The 25,507-nt window shown below is 60.9% G+C and overlaps 1 protein-coding gene across 1 annotated transcript; it reads right to left on the bottom strand.

The window, feature by feature from the left end:
- Nucleotides 1-4,016: 4,016 nt before the first annotated feature.
- On the bottom strand, nt 4,017-18,661 carry MXD4 (MAX dimerization protein 4). The gene is made up of 6 exons (XM_064488742.1): nt 18,454-18,661; nt 18,253-18,352; nt 14,640-14,669; nt 8,774-8,888; nt 7,580-7,742; nt 4,017-7,259 (listed from the first exon to the last, which is right to left on the bottom strand). The coding sequence occupies exons 1-6, from the start codon at nt 18,515-18,517 to the stop codon at nt 7,102-7,104; spliced, it is 630 nt and encodes a 209-aa protein (XP_064344812.1). The 5' UTR covers nt 18,518-18,661; the 3' UTR covers nt 4,017-7,101.
- Nucleotides 18,662-25,507: the final 6,846 nt, after the last annotated feature.

Below are 25,507 nucleotides of genomic sequence, written 5' to 3'. Positions count from 1 at the left end.
GCCTGGCTGGGTCCGGGGCGCGCACCGGAGCCAGCCCGGCCCTGCCGGCCGCTGGCCGCGCGCCGGGGAACCCGGCCCGGTGGCCTCTGCGTCCCGCCCTCCGCCCCGGAGTGGGCGTGGGCGAGCTCGCGGAGCCGGGCGGTGCGCGCCGCGCCGTGGGAGCCTCTCGGCTTAGTGCTTCGCTCGCCTCAGTCTGGTACCGGGAACATTGTTTTGCAAACGCACTTAGTTCCCAAGCGCTCACCTGACAAGCCCATTTTCAAAGAACAACGTTAAGAAGTTGAAACTAACTCATACAAACACGGAGTGGACAAGTGTCAAAGACGTATTTAACTCGAGATGAAGCACGGTGTCCGCGGAGGACGCCAGAAACGGAAAGCGCGCGGTCAGTGAGAGAAGCGGTGCTCAAATGAGGTCAAATCTGGCCGATGCCCAGAGCTGGGGTTACCTTTTGTATTGGACAGAATTCATTTGCATCTCTACCAGACAAAAATCATTTTTAACTTACCAATCTACGTTTACATCTGAATGTAAAGGTGCAAGGTTGGGGCCCTGGTCATTACTACATAGTACCTCCCCACCCCCAGCATCAAATGGCCCTCGGGTGGCTAAGTTAATGTCCTAGTCTAGTGTGACATTGGAAGGGCAGACGTGTTCTGGATAATTTCCCGTAATATTTTTAAGGAGAGAAAAAATAATGTTCTGGGGCAGACGTCATGAATTAATCTTGACTTGAAGTTACTTCCTATTCGTTGTTCATTTTGTTTCATTTTTTATTCTCCTCTTCTAAAAGACAGTATGCCTAAAATGATGGGGAAAACAAACGTTACAGGAGAAAAAATTCAAAGCAGTGCCTGGCCTGAACCCAGGGGCCTGGACCCCGGAGAGGCTGGTTCCTCTGGTAAGCTGGGAGGCTAGGTTGGAGCCCCTGGACTGGGGAGACTCCCTTGGCCACCGTGGGGACGGGTATCGGGGTTGGGGGCATGCAGCCGGGGACAGGAGCCCAGCCGGCTTAAAGGGAGGAAGTGGAGGCTGAGCAGGCAGCGCCTTCAAGAAATTCTGCTGAGGAGGCAAAGAAGGAGGGAGAGAGAGAGAAAGCAGCAGGAGGACGTGAGATGAGGGGGTGGGAATGCAGAGCTGGGGGGAGGGTTTGGGTTTTGTTTTGTTTAAGATGGGAGGAACTTGGGGATATTTATAGACTGTGAGGAGGAACTCAGAGGAGACAGAAGATGCCAGAGAGAAAAGGGCTGCTTTACAGAAAGATCCCTAAGGGGCGGGAGGGTGAAAGCCCCAGCACAGGAGGCTGAGCTAGAAGCCCACTGCCCAGTCTTCCTAGTGACTCCTGCATCATTTCCTGGGCCCACAAATTCTCCATGTGATTTCTGAATTGCTGACCTACCATAGTTATTTGCTTGAGAGATGTTTGTGGGGCCAAAAAGAGCCATAAAAATATAAACATCAAAATGGCATTAGCTCCCAGGGTACAAATGACAAATACTATAGGTTTAACTATACACTCAGAAATGATTCCTTGAAAACTTGACTTATTAGAGCATTTCTGTACTTGAGGTTGCACCTGCAATTTAGGAAAGCAAGTACATAACACTTCCAGGACAAGCTTTCTTTCCTCCAATCAAAATCATCTAGTGTTTTAGTGGGGAACTTGCGGAGTTAAAAGATAAAGGGAACCCAGGAATGAGTACCCCTGAGAAAGCCCAGGAGACTCAGCAGGACTAAATAGGCTGAACACAGCTGTGAGCATCACGTGCTTTTGTTGTTTCCTTCCTTCCTGTGGAAATCCTTTCTTTTATCCTATTGATATTAAAAAGTATTTTAGGTTTTCTTTTCAGACATTGAACTGCCGTCTGATGTTAAAGAGCATCTGCTTTTGGAGGTAGTTTTCAGTGATGGTGACGGGACTCCGATCTTCACGTTGGGGAGTGACACTCCCAGTGTGAGCAGTGACTCCGCAGTAACAGAAGTGACAAGCGGGGGGCAAGAGACAGATGCAGGGAGCCTCGTGCACAGGGGATAGAAGAAGCCAGCGAGCTCAGGCAACCTGGGACCTGGAGGGGCAGAGCGCGACCTTGAGGGCAGACGCCCAGGGCCTGATGGCCAGAGAGCAAGTCTGCGTGATTCTCTGCTTCTAGCTGAGCAAGATAGTGGCTCTTCTTCTTGCTCTTCTATTAACCTTCCTGTTCAGAAGAACACCCCGCGTACACCTTACACCGTGGGGCTGGGGGGCGGGGGGCGGGGGGAGAGTGAGCTTGTCTCCTGGCACATTGACAATCACGTGACATAGGTGGAAACCCAGTCCTCAAATTCAGGAGCGGCTGGGGTCAGGAGCTGACCTGGATGACCTGACGGGGGTGGGGTGGGGGGGACAGGGAAAAAGGGTTGTCTGGAAGGGGGCACAGAGGGGCCTGGGGTCTCATAAAGCACCTCGGGACTGGCTGAGGAGGCAGAAGGCAATGAGGAAGGAGGGGCTGAGAGCCCCTGCAAACGAAGTAGGGGAGAGGTGTAATCCCATTTACATTCTGGAAAGATCCCTGTGAGGCTAGTGCAGAGGGCCTGGCCTGGCGAAGGAGTGGGAGTGGAGGAAAGGACACAGCCTGAAAAGGGCCCTGCCCGAGTAGCCCGATTACCCCAGCACCCACTGTGGGTTGCCGTAACCCTAGCAAAGATGTGATCAAACCAGGTGGAGGAGACTCGGGAACCATCTTCCAGAAGAGTCACCGACCAGAGCTGTGGGGTGGGGGGTGGTGAGTGCAGAGGGGCAGAGGGACAGCAGGGAGCAAGGGTGGGAGGGGGCTGAGTGGAAGGCCCAGCAGTGGGGAGAGCACAGGCACCTGGGTTTGACCCTGGAGGTGACGGGCAACAAGACCACCCAAGGAGTGCCAGGGAGAGCGTGGGCAGGAGGGCTGAGACCCAGGCAGGCGTCCCACTTCGGGGGTGCTTGCTGTAATCCAGGTTGGACGTACAGAGATGGCATTTGGCAGCCAGAGGGGCTTCCCACTGGGCTAGGTGTGGTCCCAGGGCCATCACCCTCCAGTAGGTGACCTGGGGAAGGCAGGAGCCTTCCCTGGGCCTGTTACCCGTCTATGAGATGGGCCCAGCCTGAGGACATCAGTTGCTAATTACCTACAGTAAGTGCTTAGCGCAGCTCCTGGAGCACTTACGCCCTCAATAAAAAGGGATGATTTAAAATCATAGGAATATTGGGAATTCAAATACCCCCGCGTACATTCATGCCCAGTCCCTCAGCTCAAGGGCTGAGCTGCACTCCCAGTAGGAATTCCCTTCTTTTCTAGAGATGTCCCTGGGGGGCTCACACAGGTACAAGGCCAGAGGACTGCTTCCGGCTGGGGGAGGGTGGGGGAACTGATTCCCCCTGGGTCCCTGTAGGTTCTCTCCCACAGACACCCCAAAACCCACCAGTAGGTCTCACTGAGCCACCTCAACATGCTGTGGCTTGCCCACCATGGCAGCCCCGGGCTCTCAGGAGAGCCCCATTCTGGTCCCCAGTTCCTGGTACTCAAGGTGGGCACTTCCTCCCCTGATGCCCTCTTCTGGGGCGATGCCATCTCACCCCCAACCCTGCACAGCAGGACGTTCCAGGGTCCCTGAGGACAGGTCCAAGGAGGGCTTCTTGCTGTGAAGCCCTGAGAGCCAGCAGCTGCTGTGCACAAAGGGCATGGGCACACAGAGGTGGGCTGAGGGCACCTGACAAGAGACGCCTGGCTGGCACAGAGCCCCATGAGCCCCAGAGCCAGGGTGAAGCCTGAGGCTGGCAGCAATAGGCTTGGAAAACAGGTGAGGGTGGGGGTGGCTGCCACCTCAACCCCAACCTTCATCTCCAGGTGTGACCGTCCAGGGAGGCAGCTGTGATGGTGGGGTCGCGGCGGCTGGCTAGCCCAGAAAGCAGATGCTGTGGGCAGGGTGGTGAGGACCTCCCTATGGAGGCTGAGGGGAGGGGAGCAAAACGCAGTGATGGAAAGAACTAGAAGCCAGAGAGGTGAGGTATAAAAATCTGTATTTATGTTACAAAGACAGAATGGTACAGCACAGTCCCTCCTGGCGAGCAGGCGGGTGGGTGGCCCATCTCTCTCCTGCGAGGATCTTGTAACGTGCCCACCTGGCCAGCACCAGGCCCCCAGCCGCCCCAGACTCTGGCACAGAACCTGCCCTAGTGCCCTAAACATGGCCAGGGGGTTGGAGTCCTGTGTGCCCAGTGGTGGGGAGGGGACTCCAGGTCAGCTCCCAGAGAGAGACTGGCAGGGGTGGGGGAAGCTGCCTCAACCAGCAGATGGGGACTGTCTGGGGCAGACAGGATGGTGGGGCCCTCAGAGAAATAGGTGCATGGCTCTGTCTGCCCCAGGAGAGCAGGCCTGGGCACCGGGCTTCTGAGACCTAATCTGCACTGGCAACCTCCCCAGCCAGCTGGGCCTGCACTGAGGGTGGGGGCCGCCTCACAGTGAGGATGCGGGCCCCAACCTGAGCCTGGGGTTCCAGGATCTCAGCCGCCAAGTGCCACACTGGCCCACATGGGTGTGGGAGGGCACACAGAGAGAGGGTGCAGGCACCCCAAGTGGCACTATTCTGGTCACGTTTGCTTTCCACAGACCCCACAACAATCCTCTGGGTCCCTGTGGCCACCAGCAGGGGCCAAGTGTGTGAGCAGCTCTAGCACCAGACCCTTGCTGGTGTCTGCTGGTGGTGGGGAGTGTTAGCGGGACCCCAGCACCTCGAGGAGGGCCAGTGAGGCCAACTCCCTGGTCCACATGGGAACTGGGGTGTGAGAAGCCATGGGCTAAGCTGCCAGAAGGCCAACTGAAGGACACAGCTGGTCACCTGGGCAGGACTCTGCTGGCCAGAGGTGGGAGCAGAACCTCCCCCAGGTGTTAGGGGTGGGGTGGTTAGAGAGCTGATGCTTTAAGAATCCAGGACACAGACCATCCCAGAGGCCTACAGCTGGGTCTCCTACAGCAGGCTCTTACACACAGGTGTTCCTGCCCTGCCCAGACGGTTTTGGGGTCCTTGCCAGAAACACTTGGTGGGCATGCTCAGGCAGATGGGAGAGGCCCCTTCTGGGCACTACAGACCCCATCGGAGCTGGAAGGAGATGCTGACAGAACAGTTTTCCTTGCAACCACCAGCACAACATGTGGTGGTCTCCCAACTCCATGCACTGTCCCCCTACAAGCCTGCTCTCCACAGCCATCCCAGGCCCCGGTAGGGCAGGTCCTATGCCAGAGCTGTCCCCAGGAACCTCTTTCTGCCTCATCAGGCCACCCACCCTGGGGTATCCATCTGCATGACCAAAGAGAAACACAAAATTTAACCCCCACGATCTGGAAATTGGTTACAATGCACCAGAGAGGGGAGCAGACACTGCTGTGGGTCAGCCCCACAGCCCTGCCACCCGAATATTGCTCTGTGGTCCCCGGGGACAAGGATTTTGAGAACAAAAGGCCAGGAGAAGCCTCCTAATGCCCAGGCCTGACCACCCGGGGTGAGCGGTTGTCTTCAGCAGCTGCCAATGTTTGAAATCTGGAGCCCTTGCCCCCAGAGGAGAAGGGAGGGTTCGAGCTGGGTACAGGGAAGAACTTATTTCTCTGGGTAGCAGGCCACTGACCAGAGGCCAAGCAGCACAGTGGGGGGCGGGGGGCAAAGAGCACGGCCCCTCCCGCCAGGTGACAGAAAGCAGCCCTGCTGTCACACAGCCCCCACCTGACCTGGCCTGGCCGTCTCACTCCCAGGAAGCCCTGGCTGCCAGGAGGGGCTGCCCACGGCGAGGAGCCCAGGAGGGCACCTGTGGGGCAGGTGGGGCATCCCGTGAGCCACATGGAGATGCTGGTGGTGGTGGTCGGGGTGGGGCCACACACAGGACACAAGGCACACTTGGACGACGGTGACAGACGGACAAGTCCCTGAGACGCTGGGTCGCTCCCACCCCTCAGCAAACAAGGACGCAAGGACGGCTAGGAAAATAGAGTAGAAAAATCTTGTACAGGAAGCAGGCGGCACCACCGACAGCACTTGGCCGGGACTCTCTAGAGCTCTTCCTTCTTTTGAAAACATCTCTCTCTTGTTTTTTGGGGAAAAGCTTCTCTCCCGGGAGCCCTGTTCTGGGCTGCTAGGCAGTGCAACAATGTTTTGTTTTGTTTTTTTGTTTTTAAGGGAGATGAGAGAGCCCTCTGAGGACCCAGTGGTTTCAACCCCTGCCCCCAGCACTCCTCAGCCCCTGCTGGGAGGAGAAGTCCCCCTCCCTGTACAGACTGGGCAGGTGAGCCAGGGGTTGGAGGGGGATCCAGGCACAGGCCAGGGGCCAGCATTTGCCCATCTGACCCCTGAAGGCCCCAAGGACATGTGCTCTCTGAGCCCCCGGGACCTCTGGGTCCAGTGACCACGTGTCTACATGTGTGCATGTGTGTGCGGGCAGGCGTGTGTGCCTAGGCGCATGCGTGTGTGTATCTGCGGGATCTAACAACAGAGCAGAAGCCACCCAGCTTGGAATGGGGTGGCCTGGCAGCCCCTGGGAGCCCAGCCCCAGCTCCTGACACCTGTGGGTGCAAAGGTCCCCTCCACCCACCTGCCCCAGGCTGCTCACCCGAGTCCCGCCCTTCACGGATCCCTCTGTCCACGCCTCAGGAGCCTACGTGGACCGACAGATGGATAGACGGACGGACGGAGAGCCACGCCTTCCTTCTTTCCTCAGTCCATTCCTTTCTCCTGGGATCCGGGGAGGGGGTCTGAGCTCCCCGTGGTGGTCATTAAGCCCCTCACACGGCGCCCGCCGAGGTTTGCAGCAATGATATTTAATACTTCTGGAATGATTAGGAATCTGAGAACAGACCGTGGGCGGTATGCTGGGCTCCGGGCCGTGGCAGCCGGCCCGCCTCCTGGAGGGTCCCTGCCCAGGCGGGAGGAGCGGGCGGCGCGGCAGGCCCTGACCAGCAGGTGGGCGGAGGCAGGCAGCCCGGGTGGCAGCTGGAGCTTCCAGAATGGCACAGCAGTGGGCCCGTGGAGAGGCTTTCAAGGACTGGAGGGCAGACACACTTGGCCAGGCGGGCAGACGGGCCAAGGAGCAGAGGGCAGGGCCTACAAGAGGCCAGGGTGGCCAGGCCGCCTGCAGGGGGGCCCGAAGCCGCCGTCACTGCCGCCGCCACTCTGCAGGCTGCAGTGGTCATCCACGTCACTGCCGCTGCCAACGCTGTCCAGCTCGCCGGGGCCAAACTCCATGCCCTCTACGTCCACTTCTGGGGAGAACGGAGGAGGGGGTCACACATGGCGAGGGCGCCAGCCAGGGCTTCGGAAGCACACTGCCCAGCCCGAGCCCGGCTCTGGCCCTCCTGGGCGCAGGCCACAGGGCCTCTGTGCCTCCCAGTCCTCATCCCCGCCACTCTGCCACCTCACGCAGGGCACTCCGAAGTGCTGGGAACGCGCCGTAACACGGGCACCAGCTGCCCACTGCTTTCGCCCCACCCCCGCCCCAGGCTGCCGCCCTGCCCAGTTTCCCACCAAGGGCTGCACAAAGCCTGCACCCAAAGGACTGTAAGGGCTGTGCCCACGTCCCCACCTTGCTCTGAGTCGTCGGTGGAGACGGCAGAACCTGTGCTGTCTGTGCGCACGCGCTCCAGGCTCTGCACCGACAGCTGCTCCAGGCGCCGCTTCAGGAAGCGGTGCTCCCGCTGCAGCTGCTCCTTGATGCTCAGTGCCCGGCGGTCCTGCTCCTCCAGTTTCTGGGGGCAGGGGAGCTATGACGGGGGTGGGGCACCCTCCCCACACCAGGACCCGCACTAGGGCACAGAGGCCAGAATAGGTTCCCCATCCCCCACCACGGCCTAATGCACCCCCTTCTCCCCTCTACCAAGCGGTCATACTAGGTGTCACCTTCCAGCCCTGTGCTCTGTGTCTGCTGACCAGCTTCACAAGGCCCACAACCACTAGCCAGCTCGGCCAAGCCAAGTCACACGTGGGCCTGAAGCCCTGGAACAGTGCCGCCCGCCCAGCCCTGGGCTGACATCCCCTCCCGACAGTCCTCCCCACAGTGGCTCTTCCTGCACAATCTGGCTGCCCAGCCTGCGCTGCAGAGCCGCGCCCTCCCCCTCACCTGCTCCACGCCTTCCTGGGCACTGAGATGATGCCTGCTCTGTGAGGGCCCCCGGGCCCCCGCTGTGCCCCATCAAAGCTCCTGCCACCCTGCCTGGGGGAGCCCAAACCTCTGCAGGCTGAGGGGAGGACTGAGACCCACCCTCGTGGCCCAAGCGTCACAAGACCCCCAAACCAGCAGATCTCAGTCTCAAGGCCTCAGGGGCCCAGCCTAGGCAACGTCTCCCTCGGCCCACACCTCACTGCCACCCCTGGAGATCAACTCCTACTCTGCCCCTAGAAACTCCCCACCTCAGGGCCACCTGCTTCCCACTGGCCTCCCAAAAACCGCATCAAAGGAACCCCCTCCCTCCCCTCCCACCCAACTCTTCCCTCCACCTGCTGCCCCTTCAGCCTGGGGCCCAGCAGGGGCAATCTGCAACCCACCACCACCTCCCACTCCCACCCCACAAAACCCACCCTGTGCCTGCCACTACCTTGACCCTCAGCAACTCCTGCTGCTGTGCCCTCAACCGCTGGAGACCCCCGGCTCCCACTGTGCATCTGCTGGGCGGCTCCCCACCCCACAGGCAGGCCCTCTGGCCACTCCCCCAGGGTGCACGGGAACTGGCTGGGGTCAGCCGAGGTGTTGGGGTGGAGGCGGGGGCGCAACACGGCTCACCTTGATGTGCATCTTGGCACGTTTCAGGAGGCTCAGCGTGGTATGGCGGGTGCTGTCAGGGCCCAGGGGCACCAACTGCTTGAGCTGCTCCAGGTAGAGCCTGAGTTTGGCTCGTCTGAAAGAAACAGAGGCAGAACAGTCAGGCAGGACGGCTCAGCCTGTGGGGGCAATGACGTTGCAGTGGAGCAGCCAGAGAGGCCTGGGGGAGGGTGGGAGGTGACCAGCCAGACTCCTGCACGGACCTGCCGAGGGTCCTCTCTGGGGCTCCCCTCCCAGACTGGCTAGCAGCTCTCCCAGCCCCCTGGAGCAGCCTGGCACCCACAGCCCTCTGGAAGCCCAGCCTGTGTGACCAGCCAGCCCACCAAGGCCCCCAAGAGCCTCAGAGTGCTACAGCCAGGCCCTAAGAACCCCAGCTCACCCCACTGTCCCCACCCTCTGCAGTGAAGTTCAGGAGTGGGGGGGCAACGTGGCGGGAGGAGAGGCGCACGTGCTGGTCAGGCTCTCCAGGAGATCCAGGGGGCCCCAGACAAGATTTCCATCCCCCACCTTGCTAAGTGCAGGTCACTCTCGTCACCACAGAAGCATAACTCCATCCAACCCAGGGAGGGCCACAGACAAGCCCCTCCACCTGAGTTTGGGATCCCTTGGGAAACTGCTTTGTTCTAGATTTTTGTCCTTGTGTCCTTGCAGATGAGTGCAGTTTCCCCATGAAACCGGAACCGGGAGACTCAATGGCGTTTGCTCACAGTAGGGGCCTCAGGCAAGGAGCCGTGACATGCATCTGCCCTCCTTCCCTGGCTCCTTTCATCTGGGGGGAAGGCTGGCGGGGATCAGAGGGTGCAGCTAAGGCTCACCCCCAAAGCTCACTGATGGTCCGGGGCTCAGCCATATCCATGTGTCCCACTGGGGCCCCTGCAGGCTGCCCAAGTGGTCTCCAAGCGGAGATGCTCTGCTCAGGCTGCTCTCAGGAGAGGAACCGGGAGGGGAACCCGAAGGACATGGGGCAGGGGGCTTCTCTTTGAGGCTCTGACAACCCGCTGTCCAATGGCCCTGCATCACCAGTGCCAGCACAGGCTCCTTCCCCCAGCGGGTGCCAACCCTGGTGGTTCGACCTTTACATCCATACATTCCAAAGCCCCAGAAAATCCAGAATCCCCTAGCTTTTGGGAGGGAAGAGGGCATGGATGGGCAATTCCTTTGGACAGAGGGGTTCCCCGAAACACAGGGAAGGAGGGGACAGCTGGTGTGGGGCAGGAGCCCATCTGCAGAGCAGTGATAACAGCCCCACCCCAGAAGAGGAGGGCTGACCATGCTGCGACCGTGGACAAAAGTCTGCCACCCACGTCCACAGGGCACCCTCCCACTAACTAAGTACCTCCCCACCTGGCACCTCAGCCCATGGCACCCGAGGCCTAGACTTCTCCAGGTGAACTCCAGTTAGGCCTTAGAAAGAACTTCCAGGACATGAAACAGGCTGTGCTCTGCCACCAGGCCACACAGACCTGGGCCCCGGGGACCTGCGTTCAGAGCCAGCTCCAGGCTCTGTCTTAAAGCCACAGAACCTTCAGAGAGGAGCCCTAACTCCACACACACACAGGGCTGGGGAAGGGACATGCCAGAATCCGCACAGCCCCCCAGAATCCGAGACCCTCAGCCCCTCACCTCCAAGGTGCAAGAACTGTGGGGCAGGCAGCCCGGAGCTGCACCAGCAAACAGCGCTCTGTACTCAAGGACAGCTCGCTGATCAGAGACCCCCTCCCGACGGCCCTCCAACCTGCCACCTGCACTAAGTTCACAAGTGGAGGTGCTGGCCCACTGGGTCTATAGCAAATGGCAGTTCTCACAATCTACCATTTGGGTACATATGCAGTATGCGATCTTTGCAGAACACTAGAAAATGCAAATCAAGCGGGAAAAAAAACAAACGAAAAGTACCCCCAAATTCCACCGCCCGGGGACAGCCGCACCATCGTTTTAGTGTGTTCTACATTTTCATGTCATGAACGTAAGTGAAGACAGTCAGCCCACCTATGTAAAAATATAAAACCACCTATGTGACAAGTGACCCAAGGAAATTCCAAATAATCAAGCAGCAGACACACACGAGAGACTCAGCAGGACACAATGAAGCGCAGGAAGCATGTGTCTCCAGGTGACGTGATTAGCAACGTTTATTTCTTTGGCTTTGTCTTTTTTTTGGTATCTTCTATGCTAAAAAACCCCACGTTACTTTTACAGTAAAAAAACACATTTGTACAAGAAAGAAAAAACACAGCTAAAAGACAAATAACAGCAGGAAAATATCTGCAAACACGTAACAGACAAATAACTAGTACTTATGACATTTGAGCTCATACATCAAAAACAAAAAGAGGAACATTTTAACGTGTAAACGGGCAAAGGACACAAACAGGCAAGTTGCAGAACACAAACAGCTAATCCAACACAAAATTGGCTGCACCTCACAGTGCTCTAGGAAACTGGGAAGCTCACCAAGGAGATGCTAGTTTGGGCTGAAATGGAAAGGTGTGCCTAGCCATCGGGCTGGCCAGCGGGGCAGCTCCAGCTTCCTTTGTGGGAGAGCACTCGGGACAGCAGTTCTGAAGGGCCACCAGGGCGACTCAAACCCTCGACCAGCAATTCTGCTTCTAGGGTTTTGGTCCCATAAACCTAACCCCCAGCACCAGACCCAGCAGGCTGCAGCCCCGTCTGTGTTTCCCAGGGGGCCGTCACTAAGAACCCTGCAGTACAGCCACATGTCCTGTGTGGACACCAGGATGAGGGGCGAGGAGAACGCAGACACAGGTGGACAGCACTCACGTGGGGTCAGGGGAAAGGTCAAGTTAGTAAACAGCAGGTAGCAAGGTCCTGCCCCTACCCTTCGGTACCCATGTGGAGGAGGAGGACGCAGCCTTGGCCTCCCAGCTGCCTAAGACACTGTCTCTGGGGTGGGCACAGGGAGGTCCAGAGCATCAGCGTCGTACATGAACAGACTGCTTCAGAAATAAAAAAGCAGAGGCTTCTCAAGAGGCAGAGAGGGCGCTAGACTACATCCGTGCCACGTTCAACACTGGATGCCATGCCCAGCCAACCCCCAGAAGAGCACCCAGCCAGGACTGCAGGGCTGGGAACCCGCTCTGCCAAGGGCTAGCTGAGGAGCCCTGCCCTTCTGAGCCCCAGGGCCCCATCCCTGTGGGGAGTGGGCATCCCCAACACCTCCCGAGAGCTGGATGGGGTGCCAAGGACCTGCAGCTACACTGGGCTCTCGCTAAGCCCTCCTCTGAAGCTGCTACAGTGCCCCAGGCTCTCCGCCAGCACCCCATGGCTGCGCCCAGCATTCCTGGGAGCTTTGAAAACCCACGCTTCCTGAAGGAACCTGTGTGGATTCAGAAGGCAGAACCTGCCTATGGGAATCACTGCAATCGTGTTAATAGCAGCTCCTGCCTCCAGCGGCTGCCCACAGCCCAGCCCTTGACGCCGGCCCTAGCCAGCTTTTCACCAAAAGCCCTCAGCTCCTGAGAACAGGACCCAGTGCTCCCGGGCCAGATCCCACAGCACCGGAGAGGCAGGGTCTGGCAGAGCCACACTCTGAACCTCCCCAGGCCGCGCTTCAATCAGTGGTTCCTCAGCAGGTGGGATGGGGAGCAAGGCAGCTCCCCTGTATTTCCTAGTTGTTGGGAGGCTCACAAGGCCTCGCGTGGCTGCATCAGGCAGGCAGGAGTACCTGCGAGGCAGGCCTTCCTCAGAAGGGTCCACTCAGGACCTCGGTGACCATTCCTGTGCTGGGAAGAGGTGAGCAGGGGCTCAGCTGAGGGCCCCTCCAGACCCACACTCAGAAGCTAAAGCTTGGAGCTGGGCTGAGAAGGGGTCATCCTGCCAAGGAACACGTGGCCTCAAGACCCCAAGTCCCCCAGGGTCCATAGCTGAGCGCCGGCCCAAGCAGACCCGCTGGAGCTGCTGTCTGCATGGGAGGACAGGGAGGGGAACGAGAGGTCAGGGTGGGCCTAGGGGTGGCCACCGGCTCAGAGCGCTGATGAAGGGAAGACCCGCAGGCCCTATGAGGCACGCCTCCAGGGAAGGCGGTGTCCAGGGCCTGCCTCCCGGGGGGCCAGCCAGGTGACCCAGCTTCCTTCCTTCCTTGGGACAGCACACAGCCCTTCCTGTGGCCAGCAGCCAGGAGCATCCGGCATCAGCATCAGGCAGCCACAGGTACGGCCATGACTGAGGTCCCCAACAGGGTCCCAAGCTCCAGGACTGTGTGCTTCTCAAGGCTGTCCACACCCAGGAACAGAAGCCCCCATATGGGGCTGGGGGAGAGTGCACACATACCCCAGGCTACCCACCTGCCCCACCTCTGCATCTCAAAAGGGCCCCGTAAGGCCCAGCCTCAGGACAGGCTCTGGGAGGCCAGGGTCAAGGGGCAGCTGCAGGGGTCAAAGACCAGCCTTTGTCTTCCTCCGCAGGCTGCAATGCTCTTGCCACCCACCCTCCCCCATCATCCCCCGCTGCACTGAGGGGCTGTTCTCCCAGGTACCACGCGGGGAAGCCTCCCCCAGAGCACCCCCAGGGCGCCGGTCCTACTCAAGGCTGGCTGTCTCCCCCGACCTGGGAGCAACCCCAGGGCCTGCCTGGCTCTCTGGGCCCATGCTCTTGCCCCACCTCCATGGTCTCTCAGGAACCCCACAAATGCACAGGAGTAGTCCAGGAAGTGCAGCTCCTCCAGGGAACACGGCGTCCTGTCCCTGCTCAGCGCCCGCCCAGCAGAGGCCCCAATCCCAGGGGAGCGGAAATTGGCGCTGCCGTGGGCGTAGATGCAGGGGGTGGGGACACAGAGAGCGGCCAAGCTCCAGGTCAGGTCAGGAGAGCTCATCTTGCATGCAGACCCCAACTCCACCCCACTCCAGCCTAAGAAAGGAGTGAAGAGCTGGCCCATTCCACAGAGGGGAGCAATGGTCAGGACAAGGCCACTGCCTGGCATTCCGCAGGGAGTCATCCCCCCGCCCCCCGGCATCAGGGCTCCTGCCTCTGGGGCTTCTGTCCCCACCCACAGCTCCTGGTGGCCCGCTGGGATCAGCCATGAGGACGCCTGTCCACAGGGGCTGACCTGCCCATGCCTCACCCCCGCTGCAGAGGGAGGCCTGCAGCCAGAGCAGCCAAGCCAGGGCCAGCCCGGGGAGGGAGGCCGGCAGGGGAAGACGCAGGGTCCCGGGGCAGACCGGGGCTGGAGAGGAGCCTCCTGGGATGACAGTGCTGCCCCTCCTGCCTCTCACTGCAAGCCCCCGACTCCTGACAGGAGGACCGCAGTGGACTTGGCCCCGTGGCCCATGGGTGGGCACCAAGTGGACTCCCTTGGATCCTGTCCCGGGCCAGAGCTTCCCACCAGCCTCAGGTGGCCTGGGACTGGCTGCCCATCCCACTGCCTGCAGGCAAGACTCTAGTGGGAACTCCTGGGAAGGCAGGCCCCAGGGTGCAGGGGGCCCCAGACCAAGAGGGCCGAAACTTCCTGGTGGGACGCTGATCCTAAGAGCTAAGGAGCTGCTCCTAAAAGGGCTCAGACACCCCAAAACAGCTGGAGCTTCTCTTCCAGGGAGCCAGCCATGACCGAAGCACAGCACAAGGGACCCTGCCCCAAGTTCCTGACCCCCACCTTGCTCTGGGCTCTAGGCCGAGTTCCCAAGAGCAGGGCTTGGACCCCCCACTTCTTCCTTCTGGTGTGGGAATGCCTGAGAGCAGAGCCCGGCCGCTTCCGTCAAGACTGATCATTCCCAAGACGAGGGCACAGCCCGGCAGTGCGGTGAGCCACGCACGGGCACAGATGCAGGGAGTCGGCTAGAAGCTGGAGGTGGGGGGACAGGAGCTCACTTACCTGTGCTTTTCTAGTTCATTGTGTGAAGACCTGTTTAGAGAGACAGAAAGACAAAGTTCACTTCACCACCCTACCACCAGAGCACAGGAATGATGGCCCTGCCCAGGGGTCTGGGAACCTGCAGACAGTTAAGGGGAGGGGCTGGGCCCCAGAATGGTCCAGGCCAGGGAGGGCTGGGGCAGGTGAGCAGCTGCTGACCAAAGACTGGGGAACCTCACACCCAGTGACAAAGACAGAACACACAGAGGTGCCCAGCCAGCAGGAGGGTCTGGGTCCCCCTCAGAAGGGGAGGGTGAGGCCCAAGGAGCCGCAGTAGCTAGTCCAGGGGCTGACCCACCCTGTACTCCCAGGGCTGCTTGGGCACTGAGCCACCTGCCTTCTTGGCTTCCTACTCCCCGAGGCTAGTGGTGTCCTGGAAGCCACCTGGGCTGGCACAGAAGGTCAAGGAGAGGTAAGCACAGAGGCCAGGACTTCAGCACACAGGCATCCTGTCCCACCATCACCAGCTAGAACACCAGCCCCACCCTGTCGGGTTCACGCTTACAAACCACCATATCCATGGGGACACCCGGGAAGAGTGGCCCTGGCACATGAGGGATCAGCCCACAAGGGGCCTCTGAGACACTGAAGACGGGTGCTTCCTGGGCCAGTGGGGAGACCAGGCTGACCCTTCTGCTTCCTTTCAGGACCATGGTCTGGCAGGACTGGCCTCTCTGGGGCAGTGGCCCCATCTGCTACCCAAGCCCTGCCTGCCTGGCCCCCCAGACAGGAGCACAGAGTCTGAGTACCACAGCATTCGCCCTGCAGGACAGGGAGTGGACAAGGAGGCAGTGCAGCCAAGCATCCAGTTCCAGGTCACCCTCCCAGTCCAGGCAGGAATCCCGCAGACCCAGCCAGGGCTCCTAGGCCTCCCCAGGACACCCCACGTGTGGGCAAAGGGTCCAGGCCCCAGACCATGCCCTGTGCCCCATGCCCCCTACCTCTCACTCCTTCCTGGAGCCTCTGCTGGCCTCTGCCTGCCTGCCCTCACTCTCTCCTGCTCCAGGAACTCGGGAGTAGGTGTCTCTGGTCCCTTCTCCTGGGGCCTGCCCATCTTGCCTGCCTCTGCCACCTGCCACGGTTTGTGGTCCCACCATAGCCAAGTGGGGCCCATGGCTTCCCCTCCTCCCACCACGGCAGCAGGCTCCTAGGCCTACCTGTGCAGCCAGGGAGAGCCTCCAGACCCAAGCTCCAGGGCCTCGAGGGCCTGCTGGTCACATGGGCTGGGCAAGGAGCCTCAGAACCTGTGCCAGGGCTGGCCAGGGCCAGGAGAGGGCACAGCCATCAGGCTCCCTGCCGGCCTGAGCTGCAGCCTGATGCTTCAGGTCTACAGGTCTGCTCACTTGTGAGGGAAGTGCAGGTTAGTGAGAGTTATCCAGTGTAGATAGAGCCTGCCGACCTGCCCCTCACAGGCTGGACTGGACCCACTCCTAGAGGAAGGGGCACTGCTCTGGCAGCCGGGGATGCAGAGGGGCCCAGAACCCTCTCGAAGCTCCTTCCTGGTCCAGACACTTGTGGAGCCTCATAGGAAGATTCCTCACCTGGGTCCCAGGAGCACGGTGGCCTGGGGAGGGAGGCAACCCCTGGCCAGGGCTGTGCTAAGCATGTTCCCAGCACTGCCGTTTGCCCCATGTCAGTCCCTCGAGGAGGGCATTCTGCCCACTTTCCTGTAGGACCGGACCCCTGGCAGGCCGGCTTGGCCCCCTCCTGCTGAACCACGGCCCTCGGAAGCTGTTCCTGTAGCCCTGGCAACCATGGGGGCCTCTGTCTCCCCTACATGCTGCCCTTCTGTCCCACCAGCCACCCTTCATCCCGGTCCCTGCACAGCCCATCCCGTTCCCTCTCCGTAGGGGGTCGCAGAGCCTCACAGTGTGGAGTTGCCCTGCCGAGCCAGGTTCTGGACCCTCTGGGCCCTGCTCTGCCCTGGCCCCTCATCCTCTGGATGGGGTAAGGCCCAGTGGGGCCAGGACAGCTGCGTGGGGCCTGAAACACCAGGGGAGCCAGGCTCCACCCAGAGGAGCAGCTAGGAGGTGCATCCCGGCTCAGGAGACCCTCTCTGTCCCTCCCAGGTGCCTATAAGATCTCCATCCCAGCAGAATGCAGGAGGCCAGGATCCCACCTCTGAATAGGAGTCCCAGAGGTGGGAGGGTGGCCCCAGGCTACTAGTTCAATCTCGCTATGCCACAGTTTCCTCAGCCCTAAAATGGAGATAAAAGTAACATCTCCTTCACCAGGTTGGGTGAACATTAGCTAGCATGTGCCTGAGAATCTCACTTGGGGTTCTAGTTATTGGCTTTGGGTACCTCATGCTGTGGGAATAAAAAGTCATAGCGTAGAGTTTTCCATGGGTGGCAGGGTGCGTAGGACAGTGATCACCGACAGCAAGGCCTGGCTGGCTCACTGAGGACGACTGTGACAGTGGTGTCCCCCGATGCGAGCATGTCCTTTCCCAAACTGTCCCCAGAAGGGGAACAGGGGCTGGGACTCAGAGGCTGGGACTCAGAGGCATGTCCAACCAGAGCAGATGGAGACTCAATCAATTCCTTGCCAGGCCCAGGGCGCCAGGACGTCACAGGGGATGGGTCCTTGTGCCAGCCTTTCTGTTTCCCAAGAAATGAGCAGGCCACAGGAATGAGCCGCACCCTCTGCCAAGGGGCCCCAAAGCCCCCTGGAAGTGCAGCTCCCAGCCTAGTGACATGGTCCAGGGCCAAAGTGGGCCCCTGGACAGTGCCAGGTGTGCTGCGGTCCCACGGCAGCCAGGAGAATAGAATCCCATGGGAGCCCTACTTGAAGGTCCTCACTCCCCACCCAGGCACGTGCACCCCAGCCTTCAGGCTTCTACAGCTTGGATCCAAAGCCCGGGGAAGGAAAGGGATAACCGGCAGCAGGATGGGCTGCTGCACAGCAGTCTGTGACTTCTTCCGGCCCCTTAAAAAGGGAGTTCTGTCCCCAAGAAGGGGACCCTTTCACTGGCCGCTAGAGTTTCACTTGTGCCAGGAGGCCGGGTGGGAGCGGTGGGCACCGTGCAAGCGGTGGGGGCCCAGGGCAGGGCCTCCATGAGTCTGCTTTGTGCAGGCCCCTGGGGTCCGGGGACTCAGCCCAGTAACGGGGCTCGGCCCTTGGAGACAGTCGGAGAGATGCGGCCCAGCCACCCGCGGCGAGCAGAGGTCAGGGCGAGCAGCCCCACGCTGCTCTGAACGGCGCCTCAGTTTCCCCAGACCCGCAAGGCAACGGCCTGCGACCCTGACAACTTTTTTCCTGCCCGGAAAAGTCCAGAACAACTCGGGGGCGGGGAGCGGCTGCGGGACGAGACCCCGGGCGGCGGGCGCTGTACGCGTGGCACTGTTTACGCGAGAGGCCGAGGAGGCGCGGCCCGCAGGAAGATGGCGACGGCGCGGGCGGGGCCGGCCGGGAGGGGCTGCCGAGGCCCAGGCGCGCCTCCTCCTCCAGGCTGGCCGCCGGGGCGTACGGCGGTGGCCCGGCTGCGGGCTGGGATCAGGCCGGGGGAGGGCGCTCGGGGGGCGTAAGCCCCCGGCCCCAGGCCTGGGCGGGGGCGCCGCGCGAGGGGCGGTACCTGTTGTTCGGGGCCTTGCGCACCAGGCCGGCCGCCTTTGTTTTCTTCCTGGCGAAGTCGCCGTCGAAGGGCAGCACCGAGGCGTAGCCGTGCTCGGCCTCTGAGGAGAGACGGCGCGGTCAGCGGGCCCCCGCCCCGGCCCCGGCCCCGCCGCCCGCCCGCCCGCCCGCGGCCCGGCGCACAAAGGGGCGCGGGCGCTACCTCGGTCCCTGCGCTCCAGGTACTCGGCCGCCTCCAGCAGGATCAGCAGGGAGTTCAGCTCCATCCTCCCGCCCGCCCGCCCGCGCGCGTTCCGGGACGGCGGCGGCCGCTGCCCGGCCCGCTCCGGCCGGCTCCGCTCGCCGCCCGCCCCGCGCGCCCGGCGGCCCCACTTCCCCGACTCCCGCGGACTCCCTGCGCGCTCGGCCGCCACCCTCCGCCTCGGGCCCTCAAATTGACACATAAGGGCGAGCGGCGGCCGGCTCAGCCAATGGAAGTAGGCACTCCGGCTCCGGGGGCGGGCGTTGGGCCGGCCCGGGGCCAATGGGAACCGGCCGAATGCCTCGGGCCGGACCGAGAATGTTGACAGATGCGGAGCTTGTTTCCGATAGGCTCGCCGCAGTAGTAACAATTTAGAAGCCCAAGCTTAGCAACAGCACGTGGTGGCCCGGCCCCCGCGCTCGCTGACTGGCGGTCGGCGTGCATGTTAAGTAGGCGCCGCGTGCCGATTGGCCCAGAGCAGTCTATGTAAAATAGGTTCCGAGGACCAATGGCGGGCGGCAGGGCGCGCGGCCAATGAGGGCGCCGCGGCCGGACGCGTTGCCGAGAGGAAGCTGAGAGCGGTGGGACGGCACGCCGTCCGGCCCTGCGCGAGAGCCCGTTAGGGCGCGGGGCGCGTCGCGAGCGCCAGGCCGGTCTGCCGCGTGCGCATACAGTGCGCAGGAATGTGCCAGCCTCGGACCCGCTGCCACACTGGCTCAGAGGAAGCACGGGACCTTGCGGTCTCCTCGGGGGTCTCCCGTGGGGCTGCAAAATGACCGCCTTCCCTCTGGACACAGCGTGACCCCAGAAAAGGCTGAGTCTTGGAGAAGGGGCATAGACGGTGTGAGCCTAAGAGCTAGGCCTCTCGATGGGGAAACTGATCCCCGGGGCAGGAGGGATCCCTCAAGAGCTCCCCAGTGGACCTTCGGGCTGAAGGAGGGGTCTGAGACGATAAGGGAGGCAAAGCTCTGCCCCCACAGCCTGGAGGGGCTCCCGTGAGTGCAGGGCTCAGGGCTCACGTCTAGTTTATAGGTGGGGACATTCCAAGAGGCCAGCTCTGGTCCCCTTTGGCCATGTAAGCACCTTCTAGGGAAGAGAGTTGCCCTCCATGGGAGGGGAGAGAGCGTTTCATAGGCCCTAGTGACCCCTGACCCTAGGCTGTCCCGTAAGAGCAGAGACTGGCAGCCTGGATGCAGCTGCAGTCTGGCCTCAGTCCCCCTTGATTTTCCCTCCCACTGGTTGTTGAGATTGCTGGCCTGAGGGCTCTTGCAAAGGAGGCCAGGAGGCTGGAGAGTATGGGGTATAAGGTGACTGGACCCCCAACGGAAGTTCTATATGGGGAAGGGACAAACTGCTGCTGCCAACAAAACAGAAAACTAAAACCCTGACACTTTCAGTTCTAGGACCTATTGAATGCTTTATATGCATTTCTTAGTGTTTCTGCAGCCTCAACTTACAGCTAAGGAAAGTGGGGATCCCGAGGTTTAGGGACTTGCTAGGGTCTCCCAGCAACACCAGCAGAGCAGAGATTAGTGCTCCCCATGCACGTGCCCCCTGGCTGAGCCAGCCTAGCTCGCTGGGGTGGGCATCACAGCTCTGGTGATCTGAAAAATGGGGTGAGGAATGTGTGCCCCACAAGGGTGACAGAACCCAGTGCGGAACTTGGAAACTGCTATCAGACAGCCCTGCGTGGACACTGAAACAGCCCTCTGATGTTAACCGCAGCCCTACCTGCTCCTGCCCCACAATCACCCCAGGGCCAGACCAGAGTCCCTAACAAGAGCGGGGTGCTGTGGCCCTCCAGGTTAGCAAGGTAGACGGCGCCCAGCTCTGGGGAGGCCCAGCTGCATTCTGGGCTCCGGGGTGTAGGAGGCCTGACCCCTGGCTCACCACTTGCTGGTCAGCATTTTGCAAGGGCACTCCATCCCTCCTTATGTTAGGGGTAGATTGCTGGCCCCAGTCCTAAAGCCTACACCTGTGCTGGTGTGAGTGCACCTGCCGGATGCCCACCCTCCTTCCTCCCTTGGGACAGAAGTCTCAGCAGACAGCACCGGGTCCACGTGTGACAGCAGGGGCCCGGTGCTTGCCGCCTCCAGCCTGAGGAGAGGGGGGTGGTCCCTACCTTGCCTCCAGTTACATCTAGGCCATTCCGGGGACCCCTTCCCCAGCCACACCCAGGATGGGCCACTGCCTGGTGCCCATGGGGTCCACACTGCCTGTGAGTGTGGGTGCCGCCGCACCACAGAGAGGTGGGGGAGAAGTGGGCCGGGCCGACCGCGGGACTGAGGGCCTGGTCAGAAGGGCCCAGGCCTGGCACGGGCAGAGGTGTGGAGGCGGCAGCGGAGGTGGGGCAGCCAGCCCAGAGGCCCCATGTGGGCACAGCAGCGAAGGGGAGGAGAGAGGCTGTGGGAGGGTGGGCGATGCCGGAGCTCCCGGGGGGTCCTGGAGGACGCTGAGCTGCAGGTCAGGGGTGCTTGAAGAGAGAATGTATAGGGAATGGACTTGCCAGGAATCCGCCCAGTCTCCACACGCAGGACCTCAGCACGCTCCCCACAGGCTCATTTCTGTAGGGCAGGTCTCCAGCAAAACCACACGGCCTCCTCCAGGGGGCACTGGAGTGGATTCCTGCTGCTACCAGTGTGGCCAGGCCCAGCATCCTGGGGAAGAGGCTGAGAGGGAGGGGTCAGGGCTGGAATCCTCCCCCAGCCTGAAGCTGCCTCTCCTCAGACCGGGGGGGGGGGGGGGGGGGGGTGTCGGGTTCAGACAGCTCCCTGCAGGCAGGTTCCGGGTCTGTGAGGCCCAGGGACAGAGGTGACTTGTGGGGTCATCAGGTGCTGGAGGGCCATATGTAGCCCAGCATTGTGATCAGCCTTCCAGAAGCCTTGGCTCCACTGCACTGAGATGCCTGGTGTGTGCCAGGACCGGGGTGTAGGGGGGAGTTCTGGGGAGCTTCTGTCACTGGGTCCCTCCCCTCAAACCATCCTGGATTTCAGTCTGGCCACAAGACCTTGGCCAAGTCACTTAAACCTCTCTGAGCCTCAGTTTTCCCAGCTATAAGACGGAGCTGGCAGTAGCCGCCTCTTAGGGTGGTTGTGGGGTGTGATGAAGGAAGGGTGCAGATTCAGCCCTGGGCAGCTGTGAGCTGGGCACAGGGGTGGGGGGACGGCAGGAAGTGGCAGGGATATTAACATCAGCCCCACATCAGCAAGTCGCTTCTAACCCTGGGCCCTCCACACAGGGAAACGGGGGTGGCCTGCCCGGTCACAGCCAGTCAGTGTCAGAGTCACATCGCATGGCCCCCAAGCCGCCCAGCAAAGGGCACCAGGCCTCGGAGCATTTGGGGGCCTTCTAAAAAGCTTAGCACTCAGGAAAACTGTCTCCAGAATACAAGGCAGCAAAGTCAAGATGCATGAAATGAAATAAATGTTTGTGTAGCCTAATGTAATGTCAATGCTATTTTCAAATTTAAAATGAGAAAAAAGCTCATTATATTTGTGAACAGTTTGTGGGGTAGATTTTTTTTCTCACTTTACAGGTTTTCCCATTATACTTGATGACCCCTGGACAATTTTAAATGAAATTAAGTTTTTTTGTAGCCAAAAATGTCTAAAAGCAAAACAATAATGGGGAGGGTATAGCTCAAGTAGTAGAGCACATGCTTAGCATACACAAGGTCCTGGGTTCAATAAAGAAATAAGTAAATCTAATTATCCCCCCAAAATAAAAAATAAATAAAAGCAAAACAATGAAACTTTCTTTTAGACACTTTTTACGGGAAAAAAAAGTTATGATGGAAGGATGTGATGCAGATCCAGGCACTTTCTGTGGTGTCAGGCGTGACCTCCAAAGGCAGGAGGGCCAGGACCCGACAGCTCGGGCTGGCAGCCTCCTCCACTCCCCGGGGCTGGGCCCAGACTCAGGAGGGGCAGGACAGGGGGCCCAGCTTGGCCCTGCTGCTGCCCCAGGGCCCCTAGTGGCTGTTGCTAGGGCCTTTTCTTCCCTGGGGCCTGGAGTGGATGAGCCCAGGGTAGACAGGCATCCCCCTCCCTCGAACCACAGGGGCTCTGGGGCTCACCCCAGCACCTCTCTGCCAGCCCTACCTTCTGGGCTTCTCTGGCCTAGGCCTTCTGGCCTGCGTCCCCACCTCCTCCAGGAAGCCGGCTGGGCTTTCTAGGCCATGCCCTTCGGGGGGGGGGGGGCGGGGCTTCACTTCACCCAGGCTGCTAGTCTCAGGCTGGATACTCTGAGGGCCTGAGCCTGGGAAACCCACCCCTGACTCCCTGTCCCTGCGCCCCAGTCATCTAGCTGCTTCTAGACCCGGTGGGCAGCTGATCAGGCTCTGGCAAGTGTGCCCTGAACTGCCTCCACCAGATGGTGTGGAGGCCTCTCACATCACGGCCCTCAAGGCTCAGCAGGGCCCTGGTGATGGGGGTTCGGGGAGACAGCAAGGTCAAAGCAGTGACTGCAGCCCAGCCATGTGACTGCCTCTGACAAAGCTGGGGACCCTGGCTTCTGCCCCACCAGCCCATCCCCACTCCAAGGGGTCCAAACCACAAATTTGACCATGTCCATCCTTCTCAAAGCCTGGCATTTGGTGCCTGAGGTGACCACCATCTGTGCTCCACCCTCAGTGGGATCATCACCATTTCTATCTCTGGGCTGTTTTGGGTCTCTGTGACATCCTGCTCACCCCCCAAGGCCCAGGTGGCTCAGCCAGGTTGCATGGCCCCCAGACCTGCAGACCCCCCAAAGGCAAGGCAGGCCTGGAGTGTCTGGGGGGCACATCTTTGCCCAGCTCAGGCACAGGATCCAGCCCTGAGCAGTCCCACACTCTTGGAACCAGGTGAGCACACCGGAAGAGCCCAAGCCACACTTGTGTTTTTAAGTCTTTGGGGTGAGATTACGTTTGAGTGACTTCTCCGTGCTGGCCTGGAATCTGCCCTGCCCCAGTCTCAGAGGCCGGAGAGGCTCTGAGAGGCTCACTGACTTCTGCAAAGTGTCCCAGGCTCTGAAAATGTGTGTGAGGATGGGGGCTGGGGAGCACCCCTGTCGAGAAGGCTGCCTGGAGGAGGTGGCTCTGGGTGGGCCTAAGAGGAGACAAGAGCCTCCAGGACTCTGGGTCATGGGGGTGGCATAGGGTGGGTACTTTGGGTCCTGCTCACCTCCCCCCAGTTTCCACTGCAGTGTCTATTGAACAGAAAGAGCTGGGAATGCTGGAAAGTTGCCCCTCTCCATAGTGCTGTCAGGGCCCACCCCCAGCCCTGGTGGTTTGAAGTACCCAGTTCTGACCAGTACCCACCTTCCCCACTCCTCCAGCCATGTGGGGCGTGGTCTGCCCTGCCTGTGGTCCTTGCTGGGCCAGGACCCTCTCTGGACTCTCCACCCCTCACTCCACTGCAGGACATGGAGGATTAGGTCCTGGCCACTGGGCACATCTGTGCTGGGGGCCCTGTGGGCTCCTGGAGGGCCCACCCACAGTGGGGCAGCCACTGCAGGCAGCCCTCCAGTTGTCCCAACCCCTGGCAGGCAGGCCACGCGGGGGGGGGGCGCCCCCTGGTGGCCACTAGGGGCTGCAGCAGGGACCGTGGAGGGAGCCCAGCCTGGGGACACGTGGGGGAAAGGGAAGCATCCCTCAGCCCTGTCCTTCCCACTTGCCTCCTGGGGCGACGTTGTCCGCCATCACCAGCCTCGGGGCACTGTCTGTCTCTCCTGTGGGGTGCCTGCCTGCCTGCCTGCCTGGGCATATTTGTGGGGACCGGTGAGCCACAAGAAGGGCAGACAGCAGGGGCATCTCCAGAGGCCAGGGTGTGTGGAAGTGGGAGGGGCCTCAAGTGAGCTGAGTCTGCAGTGGAAGGGGCGGGGCCAGGAGCGGAGGCGGCCTTCTCCCCACCCCACAGCCACCTCCCCAGGGCCAGGCTTGGCGGCTTTTTCTGCCCCAGGGCCTTCTAAGCCCCCTGGACACAGAGAGCTCTGGGAACTCCCACCCCAGCCCCTCTATCCTTTGACTTGGTGGCCTGCCTTATGGGGGCTGCCAGCTGTGTCCGGGTCCTGAGAACATCTGGTGGCCCGGTCAGGCCCAGGGCCCCCGCCTGTCCCCAGAAGCTCGTGGGGGCTGGTTTTGAAGCACATGGTGGCCTCCTTCCCAGGACTGCGCGTGGCCTGGGAAGAGGGGTGAGGCAGGTTCCTGGCAGGGGTTGGTCACCCTAGGCAGCTGACATTTCAGAAGGCACTGCTGTCCAGCCAGACACCGGTGCAGCCATCCACAGGGACGGGAGGGACTCTGTCCAGATGGGCAGGGGCATGGGACCCGGCTTGGGCAGCTAGAGACACCAGGTCTCCCTGGATGCACTTCTCTCTGCTCCCAGAGAACCCAGCACTGCTGAGAGGAGACCCGTGTCCTGACACACTTTCTCACCGACTAGAAAGAAAATGGGCATGGTGGCCACTGGACATCTTGCAGCCGTGCCCCTATTCTCAGAGGGACCGGGCACTCAGGTCCCAGGGGCTCAGCCTCCAAGACCTGAGGAAGGCCCCGTCGCCTTGGCGACCCTCGGGTTTGGTCTGCCTTCCTGCATGCTGTTCAGGGCACTCCAGCGGGCAGCCCCTGGAGCGTGGGGGTGTAGACCAGGACCACTAGGGTGGGGAGGCCCTGAGGTGGAGTGTCCAAGAGCACTGTCCACCCCAACACATGCACTGGCCAGGGGTCTGAGCTAAAGAACATGAGACCAGGAGCTGGGCAGGGTGGGCAGGCAGTGGGGAGACTGTCGCAGGTTGTGGGGTGCAGTGGGGGGAGGGGTGGGGTCCAGGTGACCACCCTTCTCCTGGGGGCTGGTGGGGAGCCAAGTCCTGCCCTTTGACTGTCCCAAGAGTCCGGAAGCCCCCAGCTTCCTAGAGGAGAATGCACTTTAGTAACAGCCCCATCACGTCCCAGACTGAAAAAAAGGAGTCCACCTGTAGTTCACACAAGAAATAAAAGCGTCTGCAATCCTTAAATAGATTTATGGAAATGGTTTTG

Source organism: Camelus dromedarius, chromosome 1 (genome assembly GCF_036321535.1).
Source record: "Camelus dromedarius isolate mCamDro1 chromosome 1, mCamDro1.pat, whole genome shotgun sequence".
Classification (NCBI taxonomy): domain Eukaryota; kingdom Metazoa; phylum Chordata; class Mammalia; order Artiodactyla; family Camelidae; genus Camelus; species Camelus dromedarius.
This window is presented reverse-complemented; position numbering and strand designations above follow the sequence as displayed.